This window comes from Hyperolius riggenbachi, chromosome 2, assembly GCF_040937935.1.
Source record: "Hyperolius riggenbachi isolate aHypRig1 chromosome 2, aHypRig1.pri, whole genome shotgun sequence".
In the NCBI taxonomy this organism is placed as follows: Eukaryota; Metazoa; Chordata; class Amphibia; order Anura; family Hyperoliidae; genus Hyperolius; species Hyperolius riggenbachi.
Genome location: NC_090647.1, coordinates 265,033,419 through 265,057,042, shown reverse-complemented (window position 1 = coordinate 265,057,042; position 23,624 = coordinate 265,033,419). Strand labels below are relative to the sequence as shown.

At 45.5% G+C, this 23,624-nt stretch overlaps 1 protein-coding gene across 1 annotated transcript in view; it reads left to right on the top strand.

The window, feature by feature from the left end:
* LOC137544297 (multidrug and toxin extrusion protein 2-like) overlaps window positions 1-21,943 on the top strand; it is a 109,984-nt gene extending 88,041 nt beyond the window's left edge. The window contains exons 13-17 of the mRNA XM_068265352.1: window positions 4,833-4,902; window positions 4,992-5,124; window positions 15,454-15,548; window positions 19,888-19,984; window positions 20,910-21,943. Coding sequence (XP_068121453.1) covers window positions 4,833-4,902; window positions 4,992-5,124; window positions 15,454-15,548; window positions 19,888-19,984; window positions 20,910-21,172 — 658 coding nt within the window. The 3' untranslated portion in view covers window positions 21,173-21,943. The remainder of the gene's footprint in view (window positions 1-4,832; window positions 4,903-4,991; window positions 5,125-15,453; window positions 15,549-19,887; window positions 19,985-20,909) is intronic.
* The last annotated feature ends 1,681 nt before the right edge of the window (window positions 21,944-23,624 follow it).

Genomic DNA, 23,624 nt, shown 5'->3' with positions numbered 1-23,624 from the left:
CACTTCCCGGACTACCCTCAGCTGAAGAATTTGCAAGGCTGTTCATTATACATGTATTCTGATTAAATGGTATCCCTGAAAATATTGTGTCAGACAGAGGGGTCCAGTTTATTTCCCGGTTCTGACTTGCTTTTAATGACCTGTTGGGTATCAAACTGTCCTTCTCTTAAGGATTTCACCCTGAGACCAATGGGCAGACAGAGAGAACTAACCAGTCGTTGGAACAGTATTTGCGATGTTTTGTCGCAGACTGTCAGGAAACATGGTTAGAATACTTGCCTTTTGCTGAGTTTGCACTTAATAACCTACCCAACTCTTCCACCAAGTTATCACCATTTTGGATAGTGACGGGTCAGACTCCCAAATGTACTTGTTTCTCATCCTCTACTTCCTCTTTTCCAGCTCTGGAAGATTGGAGCACTCACATTCAGCAAATTTGGCCTCAGGTCCAGCAAAATCTGAAGGATGCCGTGTCCCGTCAGAAATTTTGTGCTGATGCCCATCGCTCACCTGAGTTTGAGTTTTCCCCAGGGAATATGGTGTGGGTATCTACTCGCAATATTCCTTTGCGCCAGCCTTCTGCTAAGCTGGGCCCTAGATTTATTTGTCCCTATCCCATTCAGGAGAAGATCAATTATGTGGTTTATAGGTGACACTTCCCCAGTCTATTAACCTCCTTAGCGGTAACCCTGTGCTACATACGGGGTAGCCGCCGCGGAGGATCACATGGCCCCAGGACATTAAAAAAATAAATAAATGGTGCAATACGCTTTAGCTAGCGGTTCGCCAGCTAAGCGTATGCACAAAGTTGCTCCGGTCCCCCGCGGTCGACCGTAATAGCCGCTGGTATACGTACCCCCCAGCGTTCCCACGCCGGCGCAGCCGCCCAATTGGCTCCAGGCTACGCGATGACGGCGATCGGGATTGCGGCTGACGTCGATGACGTCATCTCCGATCGTCGCCATGGCAATGCCGGAAGCCGATCAGGAAACTGCGCTTTGCGTGGGATCGTGAGGTATGTATAGCCGGCTGCGATTGGCGGGCATGGGGGGGACCAGAGCAACCTAATACATACGCTTAGCTAGCAAAATGCTAGCTAAAACGTTAAAAAAAATTTGGGGAGCAAAAAACCTCCTGGCGGACGCAGCGTCAGGAACTGCGTACGGCCAAGGAGGTTAAGGTTGTCAAATCTTTCCATGTCTCCTTTCTGAAACCAGCCACTAATACTATTCTACCTTCCACTTCTCCTCCTCCAGTTGAGGTCGATGAAGAAACTGAATACGAAGTTTAGAAAATTCTAGATTCTAGAAAAGTTTGTAATTCTTTGCAGTATTTGGTGGACTGGAAGGGATATGATCCTGAAGAGAGATGTTGGGCCCCGGCCCGTCAAGTTCATGCTGACTTATAAATTTATGACTTTCATCGGAAATTTCCTGACAAACCAAGCAATGAGTGTTCGGAGACCACTCCTCGGGGGGGGGGGGGGGGGGGAGGGTAATGTTACGTTCCAGCGGCAGGTCCCGTGGCATCTCCGGCGTGGCCCGGGCGAGCGGCGGGACTTCGCAGCCGACGTCCTCTGGCGGCATCCCCAGCTTTCCTCCGGCGGTGAGTTCCGGCGTGCGTGCGACCAAACGCGTGCGACGGCCGATAAGCCTTATAGGCTTAGGAGAAGGATCTAGCTGAGGTCAGCAGTGATGTCACTGAAGTGACATCACTATGGGAGTGGTTTCTGGGCAATTGGGATCTGTATATAAGGCCAGTGCTTTCAGTCACTCACTGGCCTTGATACTAATCAGTTCGCTGGTTCTAGGTCTAGCTAGCTACTTTGAGCTACATTGATATATTGTGTAGACGCACAAAATATATGTACTCCAGTTAGTCAGTCTTTATTATTTTCGTATATATTCTTGTAATATTATTATTGTAACATCTCATTGTATATTATCTGTGTACCGACTTTTGCTTGTCTCTTGACCTTGCTCCTGTCTAGTCCTCCTGTACCGCTGCCATCTGATATTCGTTACCGACTCGGCCTTTCCCTGACTGCGTTATTGCCTAATCCTTACAATATGACTGACATCTGACTTCTGTGTATGACTCTGCTCGATTATTGACTATGATTTAGCCTAGCTACTCTGTACCTTGATATCTCTGACTGGTGAATGACCTTAGCCTGATCCTGACTACGCTATTACTATTGTTGTATATTACCTGTATGCTATCATACCACGCACCAGCGTGATAATATGATAAAATGTTCTATTTCTCAGATAATGGTCATCATAAATAATTTATCTATACAGTAATAGCTGTGCTTAGTCCACAAACTTGAAATAAACCAAATAAAAAATAGTTACTTGTGCTGCTTCAATAAAGCAGTCCCTGTATTTTGAAAGTCAGACATACATATCTGATTGTGACTGTACAGTATATATGTTGTGTACACAGGAATCTTATATATATATATATATATATATATATATATATATATATATATATATATATATATACATACACTAAATAACATCTATGCTGTAAGAATAAAGCCTAATGTGTAGCTGTGTCACTAACAGAGATGGTCATTGAGATGGAAATAATTCTGCGTTGATGCTGGTTTATGTAAATGTATACACTCCCTTTGCTTGTGAAATCAAATAATTTGATATGTTATTAAAATTTGTTTTGGTGACTATGAATTAAAGGGTGCCTGAGACGGATGAAAAGAAAAGTTTTATACATACCTGGGGCTTCCTCCAGCCCCCTTCAGGCTAATCCAGTCGCTGTCCTCCTCCGCCACCTGGATCTTCTGCTATGAGTCCCGGAAATTCAGCCAGTCAGCGCAGTCCATCCACTTTCCGCTACCACAGCCATGAACATAGTGCAATAGTGCTGCGCAGGTGTAGTACGCTCCCAGCAGCGGAGTGTGTGCATGTGCACTACGCCCGAGTGGCTCAAGTACCTGGGCCCCATAACAGAAGATCCAGGTGGCGGAGGAGGACAGCGAGGGACTGATTAGCCTGAAGAGGGCTGGAGGAAGCCCCATGTATGTATAAAACTTTAATTTCATCTGTCTCAGGTTTACTTTGTTACACTGTAGTACTATACTCTACATATGCACCCACACAGAGATGCAGGGAATCCACTGAGAATGTTGTGCACATTGAACACAGAGGTGTTGTCTGTCACCCATAAACCTTGTTCAGATTGTACATGAAGAATGTGTAATAGAGGAAGAATAGCCTCATTCTCCTGCAGAGTACCTACACATCACTCTTACATGTACCCACAGTTATATTGCCTAGAGCCTGATCCATGTTCAGATTGTGCATGAAGAATGTGTAATAGAGGAAGAATCCCCTCATTCCCCTGCAGAGTAACTGCACATCACTGTTACATGTACCCACAGTCACATTGCCTAGGGCCTGTTAGATGTTCTGTGTTCCTATCTTCTACAAGTACTCTTACCAAGGACTAGTTTTAGACTATGACTAAAAGTATTAGAGGCAGAAGATCAGCCGGCTAGCCAGGTAACTGGTATTGTTTAAAAGGAAATAAATATGGCAGCCTCCATATCCCTCTCACTTCAGTTGTATTTTAAAATTCCTAAGCGTTGGCAGTTAAGAGATGCATTTCATGTTACATACTTTCAATCAACAAAATTGTAGTATGCAAATTAGAGGAGTCGGAGGATTTTTGTACCGACTCTGGGAACCTTCCGTGCAATGCATGACTTCAAACCATGACGGCATAGTGCTCTACCGACAGTGACCATTGAAACTGTGGTCCCAGCTCTCTTCATGCCATTGACCAGCTCCTCCCTTGTATTTCTGGGCTTATTTCTCACCTTTCTTATCAGTTAGAACCCCAAAAGGTGAGATCTTGCATGGAGCCCCAGTCCAAGGGAAACTGACGGTCGTTTTTAGCCGCTTCCATTTCCTAACAATAGCTCCAACAGTTGATCTGTTTTCACCAAGTTTTTGGCAGTAGCCCTTTCCAGCCTTGTGGAGGTCCACAACTTTGTCTCTGGTGTCTTATTTGGTTTTGTCCATGGTAGTAGTTGGCGTCTGAATGACTGTGGGGTAGACAGGTGTCTTTAAAGAGCTCAGACAGGTGATACTAATTTAGATTAATGAGTAGAGTATAGGTGGACTCTTTAAAGGCGGAGTAACAGGTCTTTGAGAGCCATAATTCTTGCTAAATTCCAGTTGTTCAAAATACTTACGTGCAGCAGTGCAATAAAAAAAAATCTTTAAAAATCATACAATGTGATTTCCTGAATTTTTAAAAATGCTGTCTCTCACAGTGGGAATGCTCCTACAATGTGAATTTCAGACCCATTTATGACTTCTAAGTGGTACAGCAAAATGGCAGGGTGTTCAAATACTTTTATTACTTACTGTAGTATCCAGATGACATATCTCATTGTTTACAATGCAGTGGAACATGAATCCATAGCAGCCAGTACTCCAAACTGGTTCCTTTATGGTAGGAAGTACCATTTATTTTTTTGCTATACTCCATTACATAAGAAGTAGGTGTATGTACTGTATGTGCATAAGTAAAGTTATTCTTTATAGGTAGCCTATTTTGAACTAACCTATATTTGATTTGTTTTGAATTTCACATTGTATTTCTAGGGCGGCATCAAGAACCTGATCATGCAGATTCATTGTCATGGAGTGGCATGTGCATGTGGTTTGAATGGTTGCTTTAACAATGCTTCTTATTTTGTTCAGGGAATTTTCCTTTTAGAGGTTTGTCATATCTTGACATACACGATATAGTAAAATCTCTGTACACTAAGCACTGATGAGATCTTGTTTCTCTTATAGGGAGATTGTTACTTTGGTTTCCCAGGTCATGATCATCTTTGTCCCATTTCACCTGTGTGATGCTGTAGCTGTAAGTACATACAGTGCATTTTCATTGACTAAAAGGTGTGAAGTATCACAGACTGTACTTTGTAAATTACATTTGGTGTTTACTTCTAGGGCACCTGTGGTGGAATACTGAGAGGAGCTGGAAAACAATATATTGGTGCTGTAACAAATGCTGTTGCATTTTACTTCCTGGGTCTACCCATAGGCATATCATTGATGTTTGCAGCAAAGCTTGGAATAGTAGGTATGCATACTGGCTATAAAAGTAATGATGATAGTAATAAGAAAAAACTGTTAAAGTTTCATCACACCACATAACACTTTATATCTTAAAGGATGCATGAGGCAGGTGTAAAAAAAGTTATATACTCACTTGACGCTTCTTCCAGCCCCTTGTTGTCTCTGTGTCCCTCACTGCAGCTGCACAGTCAGCCATTCCTCGTAGTAATGATCAATGACACGGCTGGGTCGGCTTCTTCTGCACATGCGTGGGTGCGTGCATGCACCGCTCGCCGTTGTGCTTTTTTGACGGAGCGTTCTGCGCAGATGCAGTAGCACTGCACCTGTGCAAACTTCTTCCATTGACGGGAGCATGAGTGGTGCGTGCACGCATCCGCACATGCGCAGAAGAAGCTGGCTGGGTCGTGGACCATTACTGCATGAATAGCTGACCGTGCAGCTTCAGCGAGGGAAACAGAGACTGAGGGGTGGAAGAAGTCCCAGGTGAGTCAAACTTAGTTTTTTTTTATTAAATCCACCTCATGTTTCCTTTAAATGATACCTGAAGTGACATGTAATATGATGAGAAATGCAGGTGTCATCCTACATCGAACAAGTCTATCTTCCTTTTCTCACTGTAAGGGCCCGTTTCCATGATATGCAGATTTGCAGCACTTTTTGCATGCAAGAGGGGAAGGGAAACGCTGTCTATCTGTTCAATGGAGTGCTTTTTAGATCGCCCTGTGTTGCGATTCTGAACAGCATGTTGCAGATTTTCGAATTCATGCATGGCGATTCAGGGTGCGGCTGTGCAACACAACAGGAGCTGCGGCCGAATCAGTAACAGCCGCGGCTCCTAGTGGAAACTGGTCCGAAGGTTTAGGAATTAGAATCAGTTTATTTGCAGTCAAACAGCAAAAGGCTGTGTTCCCACTTGAGCTGTAAGTAGACTTTTTTTTTTGTCCGTTTTCTGCTCATCTTTTTATACATAGGACCCGTTCATACTTGTCAGACTGCAATGGATCTGATGGATCCATTGCAATAAGCAGACCCCGCATCTTTGCAGTCCCCAATAATCCCGAGCAGGTAGATGTGTTCCTGATATAGCTGGACCACAGCGGACCAACAGAGCGGACACTACACTGTCTCCTCTCGCTGGCCACACTTTGTCCAGCGGCAGATGGGAAGTGAGCCTCATGCTGGGCATACACGGCCCAGATTCTTCTTATCAATTGAGCCGCTGATGGCTCGATTGATCATTTCCGACATGTCCGATCACCGCGTGGATCGATTCCTGGCTCGATCCCTGCGGGCGGACAATAGGCAAAAACGAAGCGCTGAGAAGGAAGTGCCCGCGGGGACGAGCGGGAATCGATCCGCGCGGACGATAGCCCAGCCGAGTCGCTCTTCGCTATGCATGCGTGGCTGGTTTGCACATGCGTGACTCATTCAGGCTATTGGAACATCCAGCGGGGACAGGAGCCACCCAGGGAGACAGCGAGGGACCAAGCAGTCTTAAGGGGGCTTAAGGAAGCCTCAGGTAAGTATGGAAGCTTAGACGTCCTTTGTTTGAGGTTCCTTTTAACCTCTTGACGACCAGCTAACGCCGATTGGCGTAAACTGGTCGTCTGCGGGTTACCATGGAAACGGCCGCTCGATCGAGCGGCCTTTCCATGTCAGTTCACGGAGGGTGTCTCCGTGAACAGCCGGAGAGCCGCCGATCGCAGCTCTCCGGCAAAATGTAAACAGGCGGGAAAGAAATCCCCGCTGTTTACATCATACAGCGCTGCTGCGCAGCAGCGCCGTAAGGCAGATCGGCGATCCCCGGCCTCTGATTGGCCGGGGATCGCCGGCATATGATAGGCTGAAGCCTATCCTTCAATGCGCAGGACGGAACTCCGTCCTGCGCATTACGGAGGGAGGGAGGTAAGGAGCGTGAGGGCGGAAATGGCTGCGGAGGGGGGCTTTGAGAAGCCCCCCCCGCAAAACGCAGATGGCCGGCGGCGATCAGACCCCCCCCAGCAGGACATCCCCCTAGTGGGGAAAAAAGGGGGGTAGTCTGATCGCCCTGCTGGACTCCTGATCGGTGCTGCGGGCTGTAGAGCCCACGCAGCACCGATCAGTGTAAAATCCACTGGTCGGCAAGTGGTTAAGTTTTTACCTAACAAAAAAAAACGACTTCCCGATACCTGAATTTAAGGCTTTAATCCTAGGAAAGCTAACCTCCCCTAGCCAGACTAATTGATACATAACGTTAACCAATACTTACCGTTTATAGGAATTTGTGTGTTCTGCTCGTGTTTGCTTGTGAGCTCCTCTAAGTGACAGTTAGTGACAAGACTATATATACTATGTACAGTGCTGCGGAAGATGTTGGCGCTATATAGATATTAAATAATAATAATTGCCCTCTCAGCATTAATGCTAGCATTACATTCACAGCCTCTCCTCCGAAGCAGGGTTGTAGACAAACACCCAAAATGAACAAATCTTTAAGTGAATTACAGCAATGACATCGGCACCATTCACAGTGACATTTTGCGGTGTGTAACCTGTAAGAACAGGAAAGCAATAGAGAGAAAAAGTTGGGTTATACCTGTGTGGTGCGAAGCATACAGTATATACAAAGTATATACATTCAAAGCATTGCCTTACTCAAACTGATTTTGTCACAATGCTAACGCATATATATGAACGTACCATTACAATATAATTGGAATGCGTAGTAATGTTATAATATTAACCAATGCAATGTATCACTGTGAACAGGAGGTCCTCCTACTTTAATCAGGAGGCACTTGCATATTAATACTTTACCAGATTTATATAAAAAAGCAAAACTCTTGTACAGTTATGAAACAAAGAAAGTTTGGTATATCAGGATAAAAAAATCATCTGGTCCTTAGTTGGTCTTCAAATTAAAGTGGACCCAAATTAAAAATACAAGATTTCAGAAATAAAATCTATTTTCTAAATTATAATAATAAATAGCAGCCTTTTTTCAGCTGCATGATGACAAATATAAAATATTTTACATTTATTGGAGGAACCCCTCCTTTCCTTTCAAATTGCCGGGATTTTTCCGGCAAACTGGTGGAGTAGATGGTGTCTGGCAATGGAGGAATTGCTAATGACTGCCACCTGTATAACCCTAGCTATGAAAAGAGAAGGGTGAAAAGCATGCACTGAAATGCTCATAGGTTTGAAGGAGTGTTTATTTAGCTTTGTATGTGTCAGAGTGGTGCAACTAAATATTTTTGTGAGGAATCGCGGAAGAGCCGCCGCCATGAGCCAGCGGTGGGCGGCTCTTTCCGCATCACACGGAGAGGCAGCCGCCTCTTCACATCATGAGGCGGCTGCCTCCATGCAGCAGGTGGGGCAACGCGGCGAAACCGCCGCGTTGGACGCGGCGGTTCGCGCACATGTCCCCGCAGCAGAGACACCGCTGAGCGGGGCTGCGGTGGCTGGGACCCGTAGTCCCACAGAGTTTAGAGTGAGCGCGCACTCAAGCAGGCCTTATGACACCCGGGAGAGAGTCAGCTGATCAGGCAGGTCAGCTGACTCTTTACTCCGCTCCCCATTGGTCCAGCAATCTGGGAGGTGCAGGGGATGCTTAGGTGCATATATACTGCCGGCTGTTCACTCTTGCTTCGTCTGGCGTTGCGATCACACATGTGGGAGCACCCAGATCCGTAGTCAGATCCTCAAGTGTGCCGGGACCAGCAGGAGCTGTAATCCTACACTTAGATAGATTTTGATAGCTAAAGTACTAGTTTGATTGTGATTATTTGTTATGACTTTTGCCTGCCTCGACTATCCGCCTGAACTCTGACCTTGTACCTCGATATTTCTGATACTCTGTTGCCGAACCTCGGCTCGTTCCTAGACTCTGTTTCTGCCTCCTGATTTTGTACCCCGATATATCTGATACCCCGTTGCCGAACCCTGCCTGTACTTTGACTCCGCCTTTGCCTACTGTATTTGTACTTTATCTGTCCGTGTGTGTACGACCTGGCTTGTCCGACCTCGAGAACCGACCTCACGATTGGAGGCGGTTCCCAGTCCTGTTAGTGACACTTCTTCCTGAGTGTCACTCTCGGACTTTCCTTCCTACTGTCAGTCTGACTCCTCCCGTCTTGGAGAGCTCAGGTCTGCGGAAGGAATCCGTGCAGTTCTCCTTGCTGCACCCAGGCCTCGGCATTTTTGTGTTACTGTTACACCAAACACTACACTCTACTCAGGTGAACAGAGGTTAGCCAGTATATTGGATTATCGGTGATACTGCAGATCACATATAATCTGGTATACGTCTGTATTCCCCGTGACGCTGCAGGTCACCGGTAATCAGACCTCTCTGTGCTTCACCGATCGTTACAGAACGCCAGACCAAAATACCGATGGAACGCACTGATCCTCTGACTGTGCTTGCCACTTCGGTGGATAGCATTCATCAGTCACTAGGCCAGCACAAAGCCTTAATTGATGCCTTAACAGGCTCTGTGAGAACCCTCCAGTCATCAGTTGATTCAGTGCGATCCCCTCACAGTGAAGACATACGTATGCCTGTCCCTGATAAGTTTTCCGGCCACAAGTCTGACTTCCGGAATTTCAGGAGTAGAGTGTTGTCATATTTCGAGTTAAGACCCCGATCCTCGGGGACTGAGACCCAACGGGTCATTTTCATTAAAACTTTATTGACTGGAGATTCCCAGTCTTGGGCATACAACCTGCCCGCTACCGATACTGCCTTGACCTCAGTAGAGGAATTTTTTAAGGCCATGGCTATAATCTACGACGACCCTGATCTTGCGGCATCCTCAGAGCGGAAGATCAAACTCTTACGGCAAGGCAGAGGGTCAGTCGAGGATTATGCGGCACAGTTCCGTAGGTGGTCAGTCACCTCGAGATTTGATAATTTTGCCCTCATGGACTATTTCTTGTCTGGGTTGTCGGAAGAGGTTTCCGATCTTATGTTGACCGTACCCGAGCCCAAGACAGTTGACGAGGCCATTTCATCAGCCATTCGCGTAGATCGCAGGCTACGCCATCAGAGGCAGGCTAGGAGTAGTCACCGGGTCAGGGTGACTTCGTACGCTGTACCAGCTGTAGCATCCTCAGTAACCGCAACTCCGTCTGTCTCATCCTCTCCGGCCTTGCCTCCACCAGAGCCAATGCAAATTGGTCGATCAAAACTGACCCAGGTGGAGCGGAGGAGGAGAATGACGGAACAACTGTGCCTATACTGTGCAGAGGCAGGGCATAGGGTGCGAAATTGCCCCAACAGGGCGGGAAACGGGTCTGCCTAGGAGTAGTGGGGGGTGACACCCTAGGCACACAAACTTCACCCCTTAAAGAGAAAAAATTGCTTCTCCCTTGTACTGTCACATGGGATGATAGGTCTGTTGCCACTGAAGCTTTCATTGACTCCGGCTCAGCGGCTAACTTTATGAATTTTGAGTTTGCTCAGGAGTTGGGTCTACTACTCACTCCCGTGAGACCCCCCATTCAGGTTACGGCTGTTGACGATTCCCCTTTGCAGCGGAATTGTCCTCTGTCACAGACTCCGGTTGTGAAGCTCACCATAGGGGTATTGCACGAGGAGCAGTTACAATTTTTTGTTTTACACATGTCCACCTCCACTATAATCCTAGGCATGCCTTGGTTGCAAGTCCACTCCCCGCAGATAGACTGGGCCACAGGACAGTTGACAGCCTGGTCACCTCATTGTTTCCAGCAGTGTTTGGGGAGACTAACATTGGGTTTAACTAAGGTACAGGTGGAGGGTATACCGGAACAGTATTCGGATTATGCCGATGTGTTTTGTCCCAAGGCCGCGGATAAATTACCCCTGCATCGCCCATTTGACTGTCCCATTGACCTTCGTTCTGGTTGTATGCCTCCTCGAGGCCATTTATATAATTTATCTGGTCCCGAGAAACTTGCCATGCAGGAGTACATCCGTGAGAACTTAGCAAAGGGCTTTATTAGGCCATCCCGGTCACCCGCTGGGGCAGGCTTCTTTTTTGTTAAAAAGAAAGACGGGGGTTTACGGCCTTGCATTGATTATCGTGGCCTCAATAAAATCACGGTGAAGAATCGTTATCCGCTACCACTTATAGACGATTTATTCACACAAGTCACTGAGGCTAGGATATTTTCAAAATTGGATTTACGGGGGGCATACAACCTGGTGCGTATAAGGAGGGGCGATGAATGGAAGACGGCCTTCAATACCCCTGATGGGCACTACGAGTATAGGGTGATGCCTTTCGGCTTGTGCAATGCCCCGGCCGTCTTCCAGGAACTCATCAATGAGGTTTTTCGGGAGGTCTTGGGAAAGTTCGTCCTAGTCTATCTTGACGACATTCTCATTTTTTCTAACAACCTCCCGGAACACAGAACCCATGTCAGGATGGTGTTAGACAAACTGAGGCAGAATCGGTTATACGCCAAACTCGAGAAATGTATTTTTGAGGTCACGTCGGTGGCTTTTTTGGGGTATATAATCTCCACCTCAGGTCTGTCTATGGACCCTGCCAAGGTTTCCGCGGTCCTAGAATGGCCACAGCCGGTGGGGTTAAAATCTTTGCAACGGTTCTTGGGGTTTGCGAATTATTATAGAAGGTTTATAAAGGGGTACTCCACAGTTGTCGCCCCTCTCACTAGCCTTACTAAAAAAGGGGCAGACACCACTCATTGGTCTCCCGAGGCCTTACAGGCTTTTTCTAAGTTAAAGGGGTTGTTCTGCTCAGCCCCCATACTCAGACATGTGGACACTTCCTTTCCGTTTATTGTTGAGGTAGACGCCTCGGAGATCGGGGTGGGGGCTGTGCTGTCCCAGCGTTCTGGTCTTCAGGGTAGACTACACCCGTGTGCCTATTTTTCTCGAAGGTTCTCTCCGGCAGAGAGAAACTACGACATAGGCAACAGGGAGCTCCTAGCCATCAAATTGGCCTTTGAAGAATGGCGTCATTGGCTAGAGGGAGCCGAGCACACGATCACGGTTTTTACCGACCACAAAAACCTAGAATACATCGAGGGGGCTAAAAGGTTAAGCCCGAGACAGGCTCGGTGGTCGCTATTTTTTTCGAGATTTACATTTTTGATCACATACACGCCAGGTAGTAAGAATACCAAGGCGGACGCACTTTCTAGGTGTTTTGAGCCGGAGACAGCACAGCCCTCTGTTTCCGAGACCATTGTCCCACGAAGTATGGTGTTAGCCGCCACCGAGACTTGGGAGGACTGGAAAGAGACTTTGAGTCCTTTTCAGCAGGATATCCCAGAAGGGAAACCAGACGGGGTGTTATTTGTTCCGTTACCACTCCGTTTTCAGATCTTGGAGATGGTTCATTCCCATAAGAATGGGGGACATCCGGGAGCGTCTAGAACGCAAGATCTCGTGGCCAGATGTGTATGGTGGCCTTCGCTGGCCGCCGACTGTAAGGAGTTTGTCAGGGAATGTGCGGTGTGCGCAAAAAGCAAGCCCTCCCGCCTGGCACCTGTAGGTACTTTACAGCCTTTGCCCACCCCGAGTGAGCCATGGACCCATTTGTCCATGGACTTTGTGGGAGAGCTTCCGAGATCTGAGGGCATGTCAGTTATTTGGGTGGTGGTTGACCGTTTTAGTAAGATGGCCCACTTCGTGCCTCTGAAAGGACTCCCCTCGGCCCAGGAACTGGCCGATTTATTTATCATCCATGTTTTCAGACTGCATGGCATTCCAGAAAACATAGTATCCGATCGGGGAGTCCAGTTTGTTTCGAAGTTTTGGAAAGCATTTTGTCACCTAATGGGCATGAAATTGTCATTTTCCTCGGGGTACCACCCGCAGACAAACGGCCAGACGGAGAGGGTCAACCAATCCTTAGAGCAATTTTTGAGGTGCTATGTTGCCGAGACACAGAGCGATTGGGTTAAATATATTCCTTATGCAGAGTTTGCCCACAATAACTTGAAGAGCTCTTCCTCAGGTTTCTGTCCATTTCAGATTGTGACAGGTAAATTGCCTAAATTCTCTCCTTTGCCAGTTGCATCCACTCCGTTCCCAGCTTTGGAGGCCTGGCAAAGGTCATTTAGAGACAGGTGGTGGACCATTAAGAATAATCTCGTTAAAGCATTTCAGAGTCAGAAAGGTCAGGCTGATAAGAGACGCTCGGTAGAGTGGAGATTTCAACCAGGAGATTTGGTTTGGGTGTCATCTCGTCACCTGACCCTGAAACAACCCTCTGACAAACTTGGTCCCAGGTTCGTGGGTCCATTCCCAGTTACTAGGAAGATCAACGATGTCACGTATACCGTGGATCTTCCCGCCAGCATGCGTGGAGTGAGGTCTTTCCACGTATCACTTCTCAAACCCGCAGCCCAGGTGGGTCCCACTCCTCCTCCTCCGGTGTTAGTCAATGCCCAACCCGAGTATGAGGTGGAGAAGATCATAGACTCACGTACTGTACAGAACTCGGTACAGTATCTCGTACATTGGAAGGGGTACGGCATTGAGGAGAGGCAATGGGTACCTGGGAACCGCATGCATGCGGATGAGTTAGTAAGGGAATTTCACGCTTCACATCCAGAGAAGCCTAGAAGGAGCTGTCCGGAGTCCACTCCTCGGGGGGGGGGGTACTGTGAGGAATCGCGGAAGAGCCGCCGCCATGAGCCAGCGGCGGGCGGCTCTTTCCGCATCACACGGAGAGGCAGCCGCCTCTTCACATCATGAGGCGGCTGCCTCCATGCAGCAGGTGGGGCAACGCGGCGAAACCGCCGCGTTGGACGCGGCGGTTCGCGCACATGTCCCCGCAGCAGAGACACCGCTGAGCGGGGCTGCGGTGGCTGGGACCCGTAGTCCCACAGAGTTTAGAGTGACGCGCGCGCGCGCACTCAAGCAGGCCTTATGACACCCGGGAGAGAGTCAGCTGATCAGGCAGGTCAGCTGACTCTTTACTCCGCTCCCCATTGGTCCAGCAATCTGGGAGGTGCAGGGGATGCTTAGGTGCATATATACTGCCGGCTGTTCACTCTTGCTTCGTCTGGCGTTGCGATCACACATGTGGGAGCACCCAGATCCGTAGTCAGATCCTCAAGTGTGCCGGGACCAGCAGGAGCTGTAATCCTACACTTAGATAGATTTTGATAGCTAAAGTACTAGTTTGATTGTGATTATTTGTTATGACTTTTGCCTGCCTCGACTATCCGCCTGAACTCTGACCTTGTACCTCGATATTTCTGATACTCTGTTGCCGAACCTCGGCTCGTTCCTAGACTCTGTTTCTGCCTCCTGATTTTGTACCCCGATATATCTGATACCCCGTTGCCGAACCCTGCCTGTACTTTGACTCCGCCTTTGCCTACTGTATTTGTACTTTATCTGTCCGTGTGTGTACGACCTGGCTTGTCCGACCTCGAGAACCGACCTCACGATTGGAGGCGGTTCCCAGTCCTGTTAGTGACACTTCTTCCTGAGTGTCACTCTCGGACTTTCCTTCCTACTGTCAGTCTGACTCCTCCCGTCTTGGAGAGCTCAGGTCTGCGGAAGGAATCCGTGCAGTTCTCCTTGCTGCACCCAGGCCTCGGCATTTTTGTGTTACTGTTACACCAAACACTACACTCTACTCAGGTGAACAGAGGTTAGCCAGTATATTGGATTATCGGTGATACTGCAGATCACATATAATCTGGTATACGTCTGTATTCCCCGTGACGCTGCAGGTCACCGGTAATCAGACCTCTCTGTGCTTCACCGATCGTTACAATTTTTAATTAAAAAAAAATTTGGTTTGGGTCTGCTTTAAGTAAATACAACCTGAAAAGAACGCCACATGACATAATATACTGCGTCATTATTTAACAAAACGAAGGCAAAATGAGGAAGCAGTGTACATTTCTATTCCTCAAGAATGAGGAGCATTGATTGTCGACATTTGCTACTACCTCTATAGAAGCAGAATTCTTGAGCATTTAGCTTTGTGTCAACACAATGCCAAGGAGGAAAGGCATGAGCAGTGAACTTACAGGAACTTCTGTAGCTGCCCATCAATCGGGGAAGGGTTATAAGGCCTTTTCTAAACAATTTGAAGTTCATCATTCCAGAGTGAATAAGATTATTCACAAATGGAACACATTTGACAGTTGTCAGTCTTGAACAGGAGTCGGCCTCTTAGCTAATTCACCCAAAGTTCTGACCAGGAAGAGAAAGTAAAAAAAAAACTCAGATGCCAAAGACCTTACCTAATACTACCATTCTAATCCAAACTGGGTCACTTGGGCATTTCACCTGTATGCACTTCAAGGTTTCATTTTCTAGCTTTGATATCTTAATTCTTAAGACTTTCAGTTGATACTCTCCTCCTTTATGAAGGTCTGTGGTCTGGATTGATTCTACCCGTCTTTCTGCAAGCTACCTTTTTTGTGGCTTATGTTTTGCGTATGGACTGGAACAAGGCATGTCAAGAGGTAATGTATACAGTCTTGTCAACTTGATTCTTTATTGCATTAGAATAGATTAAGTTTTTATTTTTTGCTATATTATTGCATGACACTTCAAAAATCTACACCCTAAATTGTCTCCAGATGTGCTAACTGTACCACTTTTCAGTTCAGGAAAGCTGTCATAGGTTGAAATGCGGTGAATTTCCTGGTACACAGCATACAGTCACATGTATTATCATAGCCAGGGCCCCACCTGCTTATAAATTTGAGCAAAAGCTGGCTTATGTGACAGAGGCTGAGTCCATGCATCAGGGAATCATGCACCTTTTTTGCTGACCTATGAAGAAGGCAATTTGGACACATAGCACGCCTGGAAACATGGTCGCCTCCATAGACCACAATGTAAATTAAGCAGTGGGGGAGTAAGTAATTGAGGGCCAGGGGTTCGACTATTATGTAGCCGAACCCCACATAGGCTCTTAGTTTTACATGTAGGGGGTGTTAGTAATAGGTGTGGGTAGTGGAGGGTTAGTGTGAGAGAATAGTTAGGGTGAGTTTGAGAGATAGTTTAGGGATAGTAGAATATCGGCAACATTACCAATACTCTACTATTGATATTGCCCGGTGCCAAAATATCTTGATGTTTTTTTGCATAGATGGCATTAAGGGGTGTAACTTTGCAGGGCATGTACACATCCCCTAAGGTCACAGAGGCTATTGTACTGCTGTACCAAACTTGTAACAGCTTCCTGCATACTTTTTTTTTTTTTTTTTTTTTTTAAGAATAATAAAAAGGGCATTAGAGCTGCAAAGGATTACCCTTAAAGGGGCACTTCAGTGAAATTTAGGCTACTGGGATAACCCTAGTAGCATTTTTCTAATAGTAAGAGCAACACATATTAGGTAGTTTATCTGGTTGCAAGGGTCGGCTGGATATGATAATTTATAGTACCCCTTTCAGATCCGGGCATTGCTAGAAAGCGACCTTCTCCTCTGTTCAACTGTAAGCTTTTTCTTTCCACTCCGTGTGTGATTAAAAAAAGCCTGTTCTGTAGGCTGGCTCTTCAGGAGCAAGTAGTATGGAAATCTTAGGTAAGTAACGGGAAGCTTCTTCTTTATTTACTTAAGATATCTGTACTTGCTGCTGACAGAGACAGAGGCTTTTATCTCACGCATGAAGAAGAGAGAAATAGCTGCTACAGAGAAGAACATTACAGAGAAGGACTTCGCTTTTCTCTTATGCTAGGTACACAGGATACAATTTTCTTTTAGATTTACCTGCCAGGTTGATTTTTTCCAATATGTCCGATTTTAATTTTGATCAATTTTCCGATTCATTTTCCAATCAATTTCTGTTAACTTCTATGGAAATCGATAGAAAAATCGATCAGAATTAAGATCGGACATGTTGAAAAAAATCGACCTGGCAGGTAAATCTAACAGAAAATTGTATTGTGTGTACCTAGCATAAGGTTCTGTAAGAGGTGTTATAAATTATCCTATTCAGTCGGCGTTTGTAACCAGATACATCTACTAATATGTTTTGCTTTTACTATTAGAAACGTACTACTAGGGTTATCCCAATAGCCTAAATTACACTGTAGTGCCCCTTTAATTTTAGTGGGCAGTTTGTCACATTTGGACCCAGTCTGCTATAATCTCATTATGACACAAAGAATGGTAGCAACACGACAATATAGAGTGCCTAACAACTATGGGTATATGTATCCAACCATGAGCTCCAATCCCTGAAGCTGGAAATAGGGAGGGAAAAGACTAGGGAAGGCTCAATGTGAGATGCAAAAAAGTTACCAACTTTACCCAAAACAAACAAGCTTCTGAACAAAAAAACCTCATATGAAGCTTTTGAACAAACAACCCCCCATGAAAACAAGGCATGCACAACGTGCAAGCACCTTGTCCCACACTAATAACAATGACAAACCTTTGCCTCACAGGAAACAATCAGTCTCTTAAAAACAAGGCTCACCCAATGAAGGTAGTCCTGGTAGACAGGAATCCACAGGAATGAAGTATGGATCCGCACACAGACTTACGCAGAAACAATGAAACTTTTTTTGTCCCATCACACATGTAGAAGAATCTGACCCTATGCTTATTCTTCTACATTTTCTACGTGTATGATGGGACAATAAAAGTTTAATTGTTTCTGCATAAGTCTGTGGGTGGACCCATACTTCATTCCTGTGGATTACAATTGCCGAGGATCCTGCACCAGCATCCACTGGATTAAGGTATGCGGTTCTTTTATCCTCTGTTAGACAGGAAGTCTGTAAATCCAGGTCCAAGGGGCCCCTTGCTTGTCTAGCTAGCAGTGATGAGTGGTACAAAAAGACAACTTTTCAATAGCTCTATAGCCTTGTCACACTGTGAATGTATTGCAGAAATTGCATACATGTCTCTGAGCACCTATTACACCTGCACATACATGCAAATTCAGGACTACTCCATTTGGTTTGCCTTGTGCAAGGCCATTTATCCATGTGGACAACAGTGACATCTCTCAGAATCATTATCTTTGCTTTTCCTCTAGTTTAGACACTGATTTTCTCCTGTAAGGTGGAGGTTTGTCATTGTCCGTGACCACACTAGTAGGTTTAGCTGTAATAAACAAAACTACTCTTCACTAGGGCTGAAGATCCGGGGACACGTATGTCAGGGCGTGAAGTGCCCCGAGCCATAGCGGCGCCAGCATTTGTTACTAGGCACCGCTATATTCTTTATCTGCTTCCCCCCCCTATATCAGTGCTTCCGGCGGCCAGCAGCTCTTCCTCACCTGCCACAGGCTCCCACGATGTGCCCCTCTGTATTCAGCATTGTCCGGCTTCTTACTACTTCCTGAGGTGCAGGCCAGGGAGATCGGGTGGGCAGAGAGAAGCCGGCTGATGCTGAACACACAGGTACACATTGATGGAGCCCGTGGGAGGTGAGGGAGAGCTGCTATTTACCTGCTGCACTGACTCTGCATACAAACTTCAGGCAGCATGAAGAGCTGTGCTGTGGAGTCAGAGGAATGCATTGACCCGAGTGCTGAACTGCATGATCTGAGAGCAACAGTTGACATGCTGCATGGGAGAAGGAAGCCAGCAGCCCATCTTTACAGGTCTGTGATATACGTTCTAACTTTCAATCAGTAATCAGATGTGTCAGAGTAACAATGAATTTCTAATAAAAAAAAGACAAGTACAAATTAGCTTATAGAAGTCTCTATTTATGGTAATGGAGACTCAAATGGGGTCAGATGCAATAAACTTTGTAAAGTTGGTTTGTGCCCATTAGCACGAAGGACATTACCGTGGTTACACATGTTGCTATGGTCAGCCACCCCTCGCCTCTCTGGTGCGCTCTTTCCCCTGGGTCCAGTACTTCCTTTAGGGCTAGTTCACACTCAGTGCTTGCCCCGCAATTGCGTTCGACAAAATCTCGCAAATTCAGCTTGATTTGCGCTTGTGATTCCCGTTCATTAAAATGAGAATCACAGCGCAATCGCCCCAGAGACGCTGCATGCACTGCTTTGCAAACGCAGCAGTGTGAATGTATCCTTAGGAATACATTGGCAGCAGCGCTTTGCTGCCAATGTATTCCTACGGTTTGATTCAGCTTTTGGATGTCCCACTCACATGCTCTCCAGCAATCAGCTAGGCAAAAACTCACACCCAGGGCGATGTTGTATGCATGTGTAGCTTGTGTGTTTTAGCACAGTTGATTGCTGGAAGCTGGAGGTGTGAAGGAACTACTAGACACAGAGAAAAATAGCTGGCCAGAGAGGCAAGGGGTGGCCATACATCCCACATGTGCTGATGAGCCCGCTGTGGCCGTTGGATCTGGTGAGTCGTTAAGAGGGGAATAAATTGTTGCATGCCAACTGTTCCTGTTTAGGGTTACCTAACCCTTACCCTATCTAGTTAGTGTGTGCAAGAACTAATCCCCTTACCACAAGATTTGAACGCACATACTCATACAAATAGATACATTATGTGTATGTGTACATCTGTGTATGAATGTCATATGGCCCCACCTGTGACCACACCCACTTTCTGAAACATGGCCACGCCCATTTTTGTTGCTATGGCGCGCTGCACGTTTTATGGTAGAGCACTCTTCAATGAGTCATGTAATTGCACATTGTGCATGCCTTGCTTCAAGGGGGGGAGGGGGTGTTCAGGAGCTTGTGTGTTTTAGATAGCCGTGACAACAGCATATTCTTGTATCAGTACTGCTTGTGAATTTTTGCATCTCATTTCGAGCGATCCCTAGTATTTTCACCGTCCATTTGCTATCATTTCAGTCTGATCTTTTTTAATGATTTAAAAACTGAAACCTTGCAAATTATATCATTCAGGCTCAGATTCGTGCAGGAGTAAAAACAAAGATTGACGACCTTGCGCCCCATGATTCACAGCTGGATTCTATTACTAGCTTTGGCATGGTTCCAAATGGTAAGTGTATTTTTATAGAGTGGACTGTGATGACATTCTGTATTGTAAAGGTAATTGTCTTTCGGTTTCATTCTTTGTTGTCCTGTTCCTTATTTAGGTACAGAGCATGAGATGAGATGGAATAAGTAATGCAAACGTTATTGCTGTGTCAGGGATCTTAAAGGGAACCTGAAGTGAAAGGAATAGAGAGGCTGACATATATTTCATTTTAAACAATACCAGTTGCATGGCTGTCCTTCTTATCCTCTGCCTTTAATACTTTTAGCCTGAACAAGCATGCAGATCATGACAAAAATCTGACAAGACTAGCTGCATTTTTTTATGTGTAACTCAGACACTTGCTGAGTAGCATTGACCTGTCAGGTGTCAGTGGACATCATTCGTTAAACAAAGAAGTAAAGCCTACCAACACCTGATAGGTCGCTGCTACTCAGCAAGTGCAGTGATTAGCCCCAATGACAGAGTCCCGCCCGCAAGATCATCAGCTCCAGTAAAATCTCAGTAATTCAAGTTACCATAGCCTGCTGAAGCTGTGCTTGAGGACACAATGCAGCTGCATGGTTGAGAAACAGAGGTGGACAAAGGGAACAGAGGAGAACCAATGCAAGTTTGTACGGTATGTACCGTACTAGTGGGGGGACACCAAGTGCCGGTCTGAATTGTAAAAGATGCACTGACTAACAACACACACACACATTTGGGGTGAAAAAGTGTGTCTTGTGGTCTGAAAATACAGTAGTTGTAATAAAAAAGATGATTGGTCAATTTTCAGCAGATATGCCAAGACTTCTCTAATTACTACTGCAGTACTTTGAATAATTATAGGTTTGCATCTTGCTTGATAGGAGTCTCATTCAAGGGGATACAATGAATATTGCCAAAGTTTATAGATGTAAGTAGTTTTTTTTTTTCTCATGTATTTCAGGTGACGTGCAGCTTTGTGACACTGACCATTCCGTTATGGGACAAGATGTTTCAGGTGCAGCTATTTTGCCAGATGCTGGCTTTGGTGACAATTTTACTGAGCAACTGGTGTCACAGGATAATACACCTGTAGAAACCACCAACGTAGTGGGTGAAGTTCTGTCCACAAAACAGCTAATACTCCGACGAGGATCTGTAGTATTGTTAGCTGTGGTGGTGCTCCTTGTTGGAGTCACAGTTAGACTTTTGACTGGCAATGGATAATGTGAATAAGTGACTAACTACTGAATGAAACTCATGCACAAGCTTAACAGAGCAGATCGTAAACTGGATTATTATGAAGTCTAGTCAGGCCACTGATTATGAAAGACTAGTGCCTCTTAAAGTGATTCCCGAGATTGTAACTCTTACATCATTCTGGTATATCAGTAAATGAAAACCAGTTTCAGACAAAATATTGCTTCTTCAGAGTAGAACTTTAGTCTCTATTTTTTTTACTTTTATATTCACCCCCAAAAAGGGTTTTTTTTTTTTTTTTTTGGTCATTGCGAAGATTTCCTTTCACTTACTGTCACCAGTACCAACATTGGATGGGGTTGATTCAATAAAAATGTTTGTAAGGTGCAGTAGCTGTGCATTGATTAGGGCAGGGCTCCATACCATAGCAGTGTAAATATAAAACCCACACTATCCGCATAGGCAACGGAAGTTATGCCAGAGTAGCAGGAAAACTGTTCAAAAACTAAAATTACTTGTACCATAAAATACAGGCTTTGTTGGTAAGCCATACCCACTTTTTGAACAACTGCCATTGCAGTTTTCTGCCTCTGGAAGGACTGCTAAGAGATTGTGTCAGCTGTTGGTGGGAGGGGCCTCATATAGCAATCCAGCAAGTGTAACCTGAGAGGTATTCTGCTTTTACCTGTGCCACTGTGCCAGCCTATGATTAAAGACCATTGTGGGTGTGAAACATGTCAGTAACCTGGCTCTGTGTTTTTTACTTGACTCAATAAAGGCATTTTTGAAATTTTGGAATGACATTGTGCAAAATCCACTTTTTTCCTTGAGCCAGCTTATGATAGAGAAGTGAGTTGTAAACAGAGAAGTAGTGCAGTGCCAGCCACAGTATGTTAAGTTAGAGCTGCAACAGTTTTTCTTTGTTGCTTAATGCAGAAGTCAGCTAATGCTGCATTTTGGTAAAAATAAGACGGGGACCGTCGTAATAAGTGTCATTCTGGCTTTTTCCCTTTTGAAGTTACAGTGGAGTTCCACTTAAATGAATGCCTGATTCATTAATATTGCACAAGATTTATCTCATGTGAAAGGAAAGTAAATCAGCCCTGAAGTGAAAAAGCTCTTCAGTGAACATACTGTAGTAGAAACATATCTCATAGATGTTTAAACTCCTTAGCGGTTGGGTTTTGAAATCCACAGCTCAGATCGATAACCCAAGCCAGACTCATGGTGACTGCCGTGAGGTTAATGCAGAGCAATGGCGCGCAGCGGGTGTTTTCACTCACCTCCCCGGGGATCCAGATGACGACAGCCATTCTTCTTACTGTCCGCCGAGGCTCTGCATCTACCCTGGTGAGATCTGAGCGTGTCATGAAGACGACAGCTGGCGATCTCACTATAGGGTTAAAGCACCACCCAGAGTACGGAGAGAGAACTGCAGCGCTGAATCCCAGGGAGGTGAGTAAGTGCAGGGGAAGCCGCAGATCTCTGTGGTATGATTATTTCCGCATTTGAGGGTCTGAAAGCATGCTAAAATTTAACCGCTTTTAGACCCCTAAAATCTGGAAGTAATCATACTGCCAGGGTATTTTTAAAGGATTTTTATTGTGGTTTGTCTCCTGGAAACATTTTCTTAAATGGAAATGGGAGGATGGTTCTTTAGCAAAGACACGTTAAAGTTAACCTCTCAGATGACTTAACACAGTATATATCTTAAATACCCCAGTTCAAGAACATGGTTTATTAAAGCCCTTCCTAAACCATTTCAGGGCTAAATATAGGAACTTAGGTCTTAAGATATGTGCATGGTACATTTTGTACAGAGGCTTTTTTGTAGAGAGTTTAATTAAAATAGATATAATTCAAAAAGTTAAACTTAGGTCTATTTTCCACTGGCAGCTGCAGGCAGTGCGTTTAGCACCTGTTGGCTGCACCTCTGTGCTGGCCACGTGCTTGCTAGGACCCATCAAAGGTAGTGGAGAGGGGTGTCTGTTGAGTGGAGTCACATCTGTACATGTGCACGGCAGCACTCACACTCAACTTAATGCAGTTTCTTGCCGCCTGTTGACTGTAACATGTGTCAGATGCAGACAGGTGTGGGGTTACAAACACTGACTGCTACATTAAAATTGCAGTTAGAATGTGCTTTGTGGCTGGCAGATGGGAAGCTGAACTGCCCAACAAGCCTGCAGTTCAAACTCCCATGTGAAAGAGGCCTTATGAATAAAAAAGGTTACATGCCACCTTTGGTTCACTGGGTGTCACCTCCTCCTTGTCCCCTGTGCTGACATGTGAGTTACATGGACCCATATGCAATTAACTTTTACTCCTAGGTTACATTTTAACACCCGCTCAATAAAATGCCTTTTAAACCACTATCAAGCAAAAAAAAAACACTCACAATTATTTAAAGTTCTCTTTCACCATCGTTTTGGTACTTTTTCCATTGCAATGTACTGAAAAGTTATTTTAAAAAGAAGTT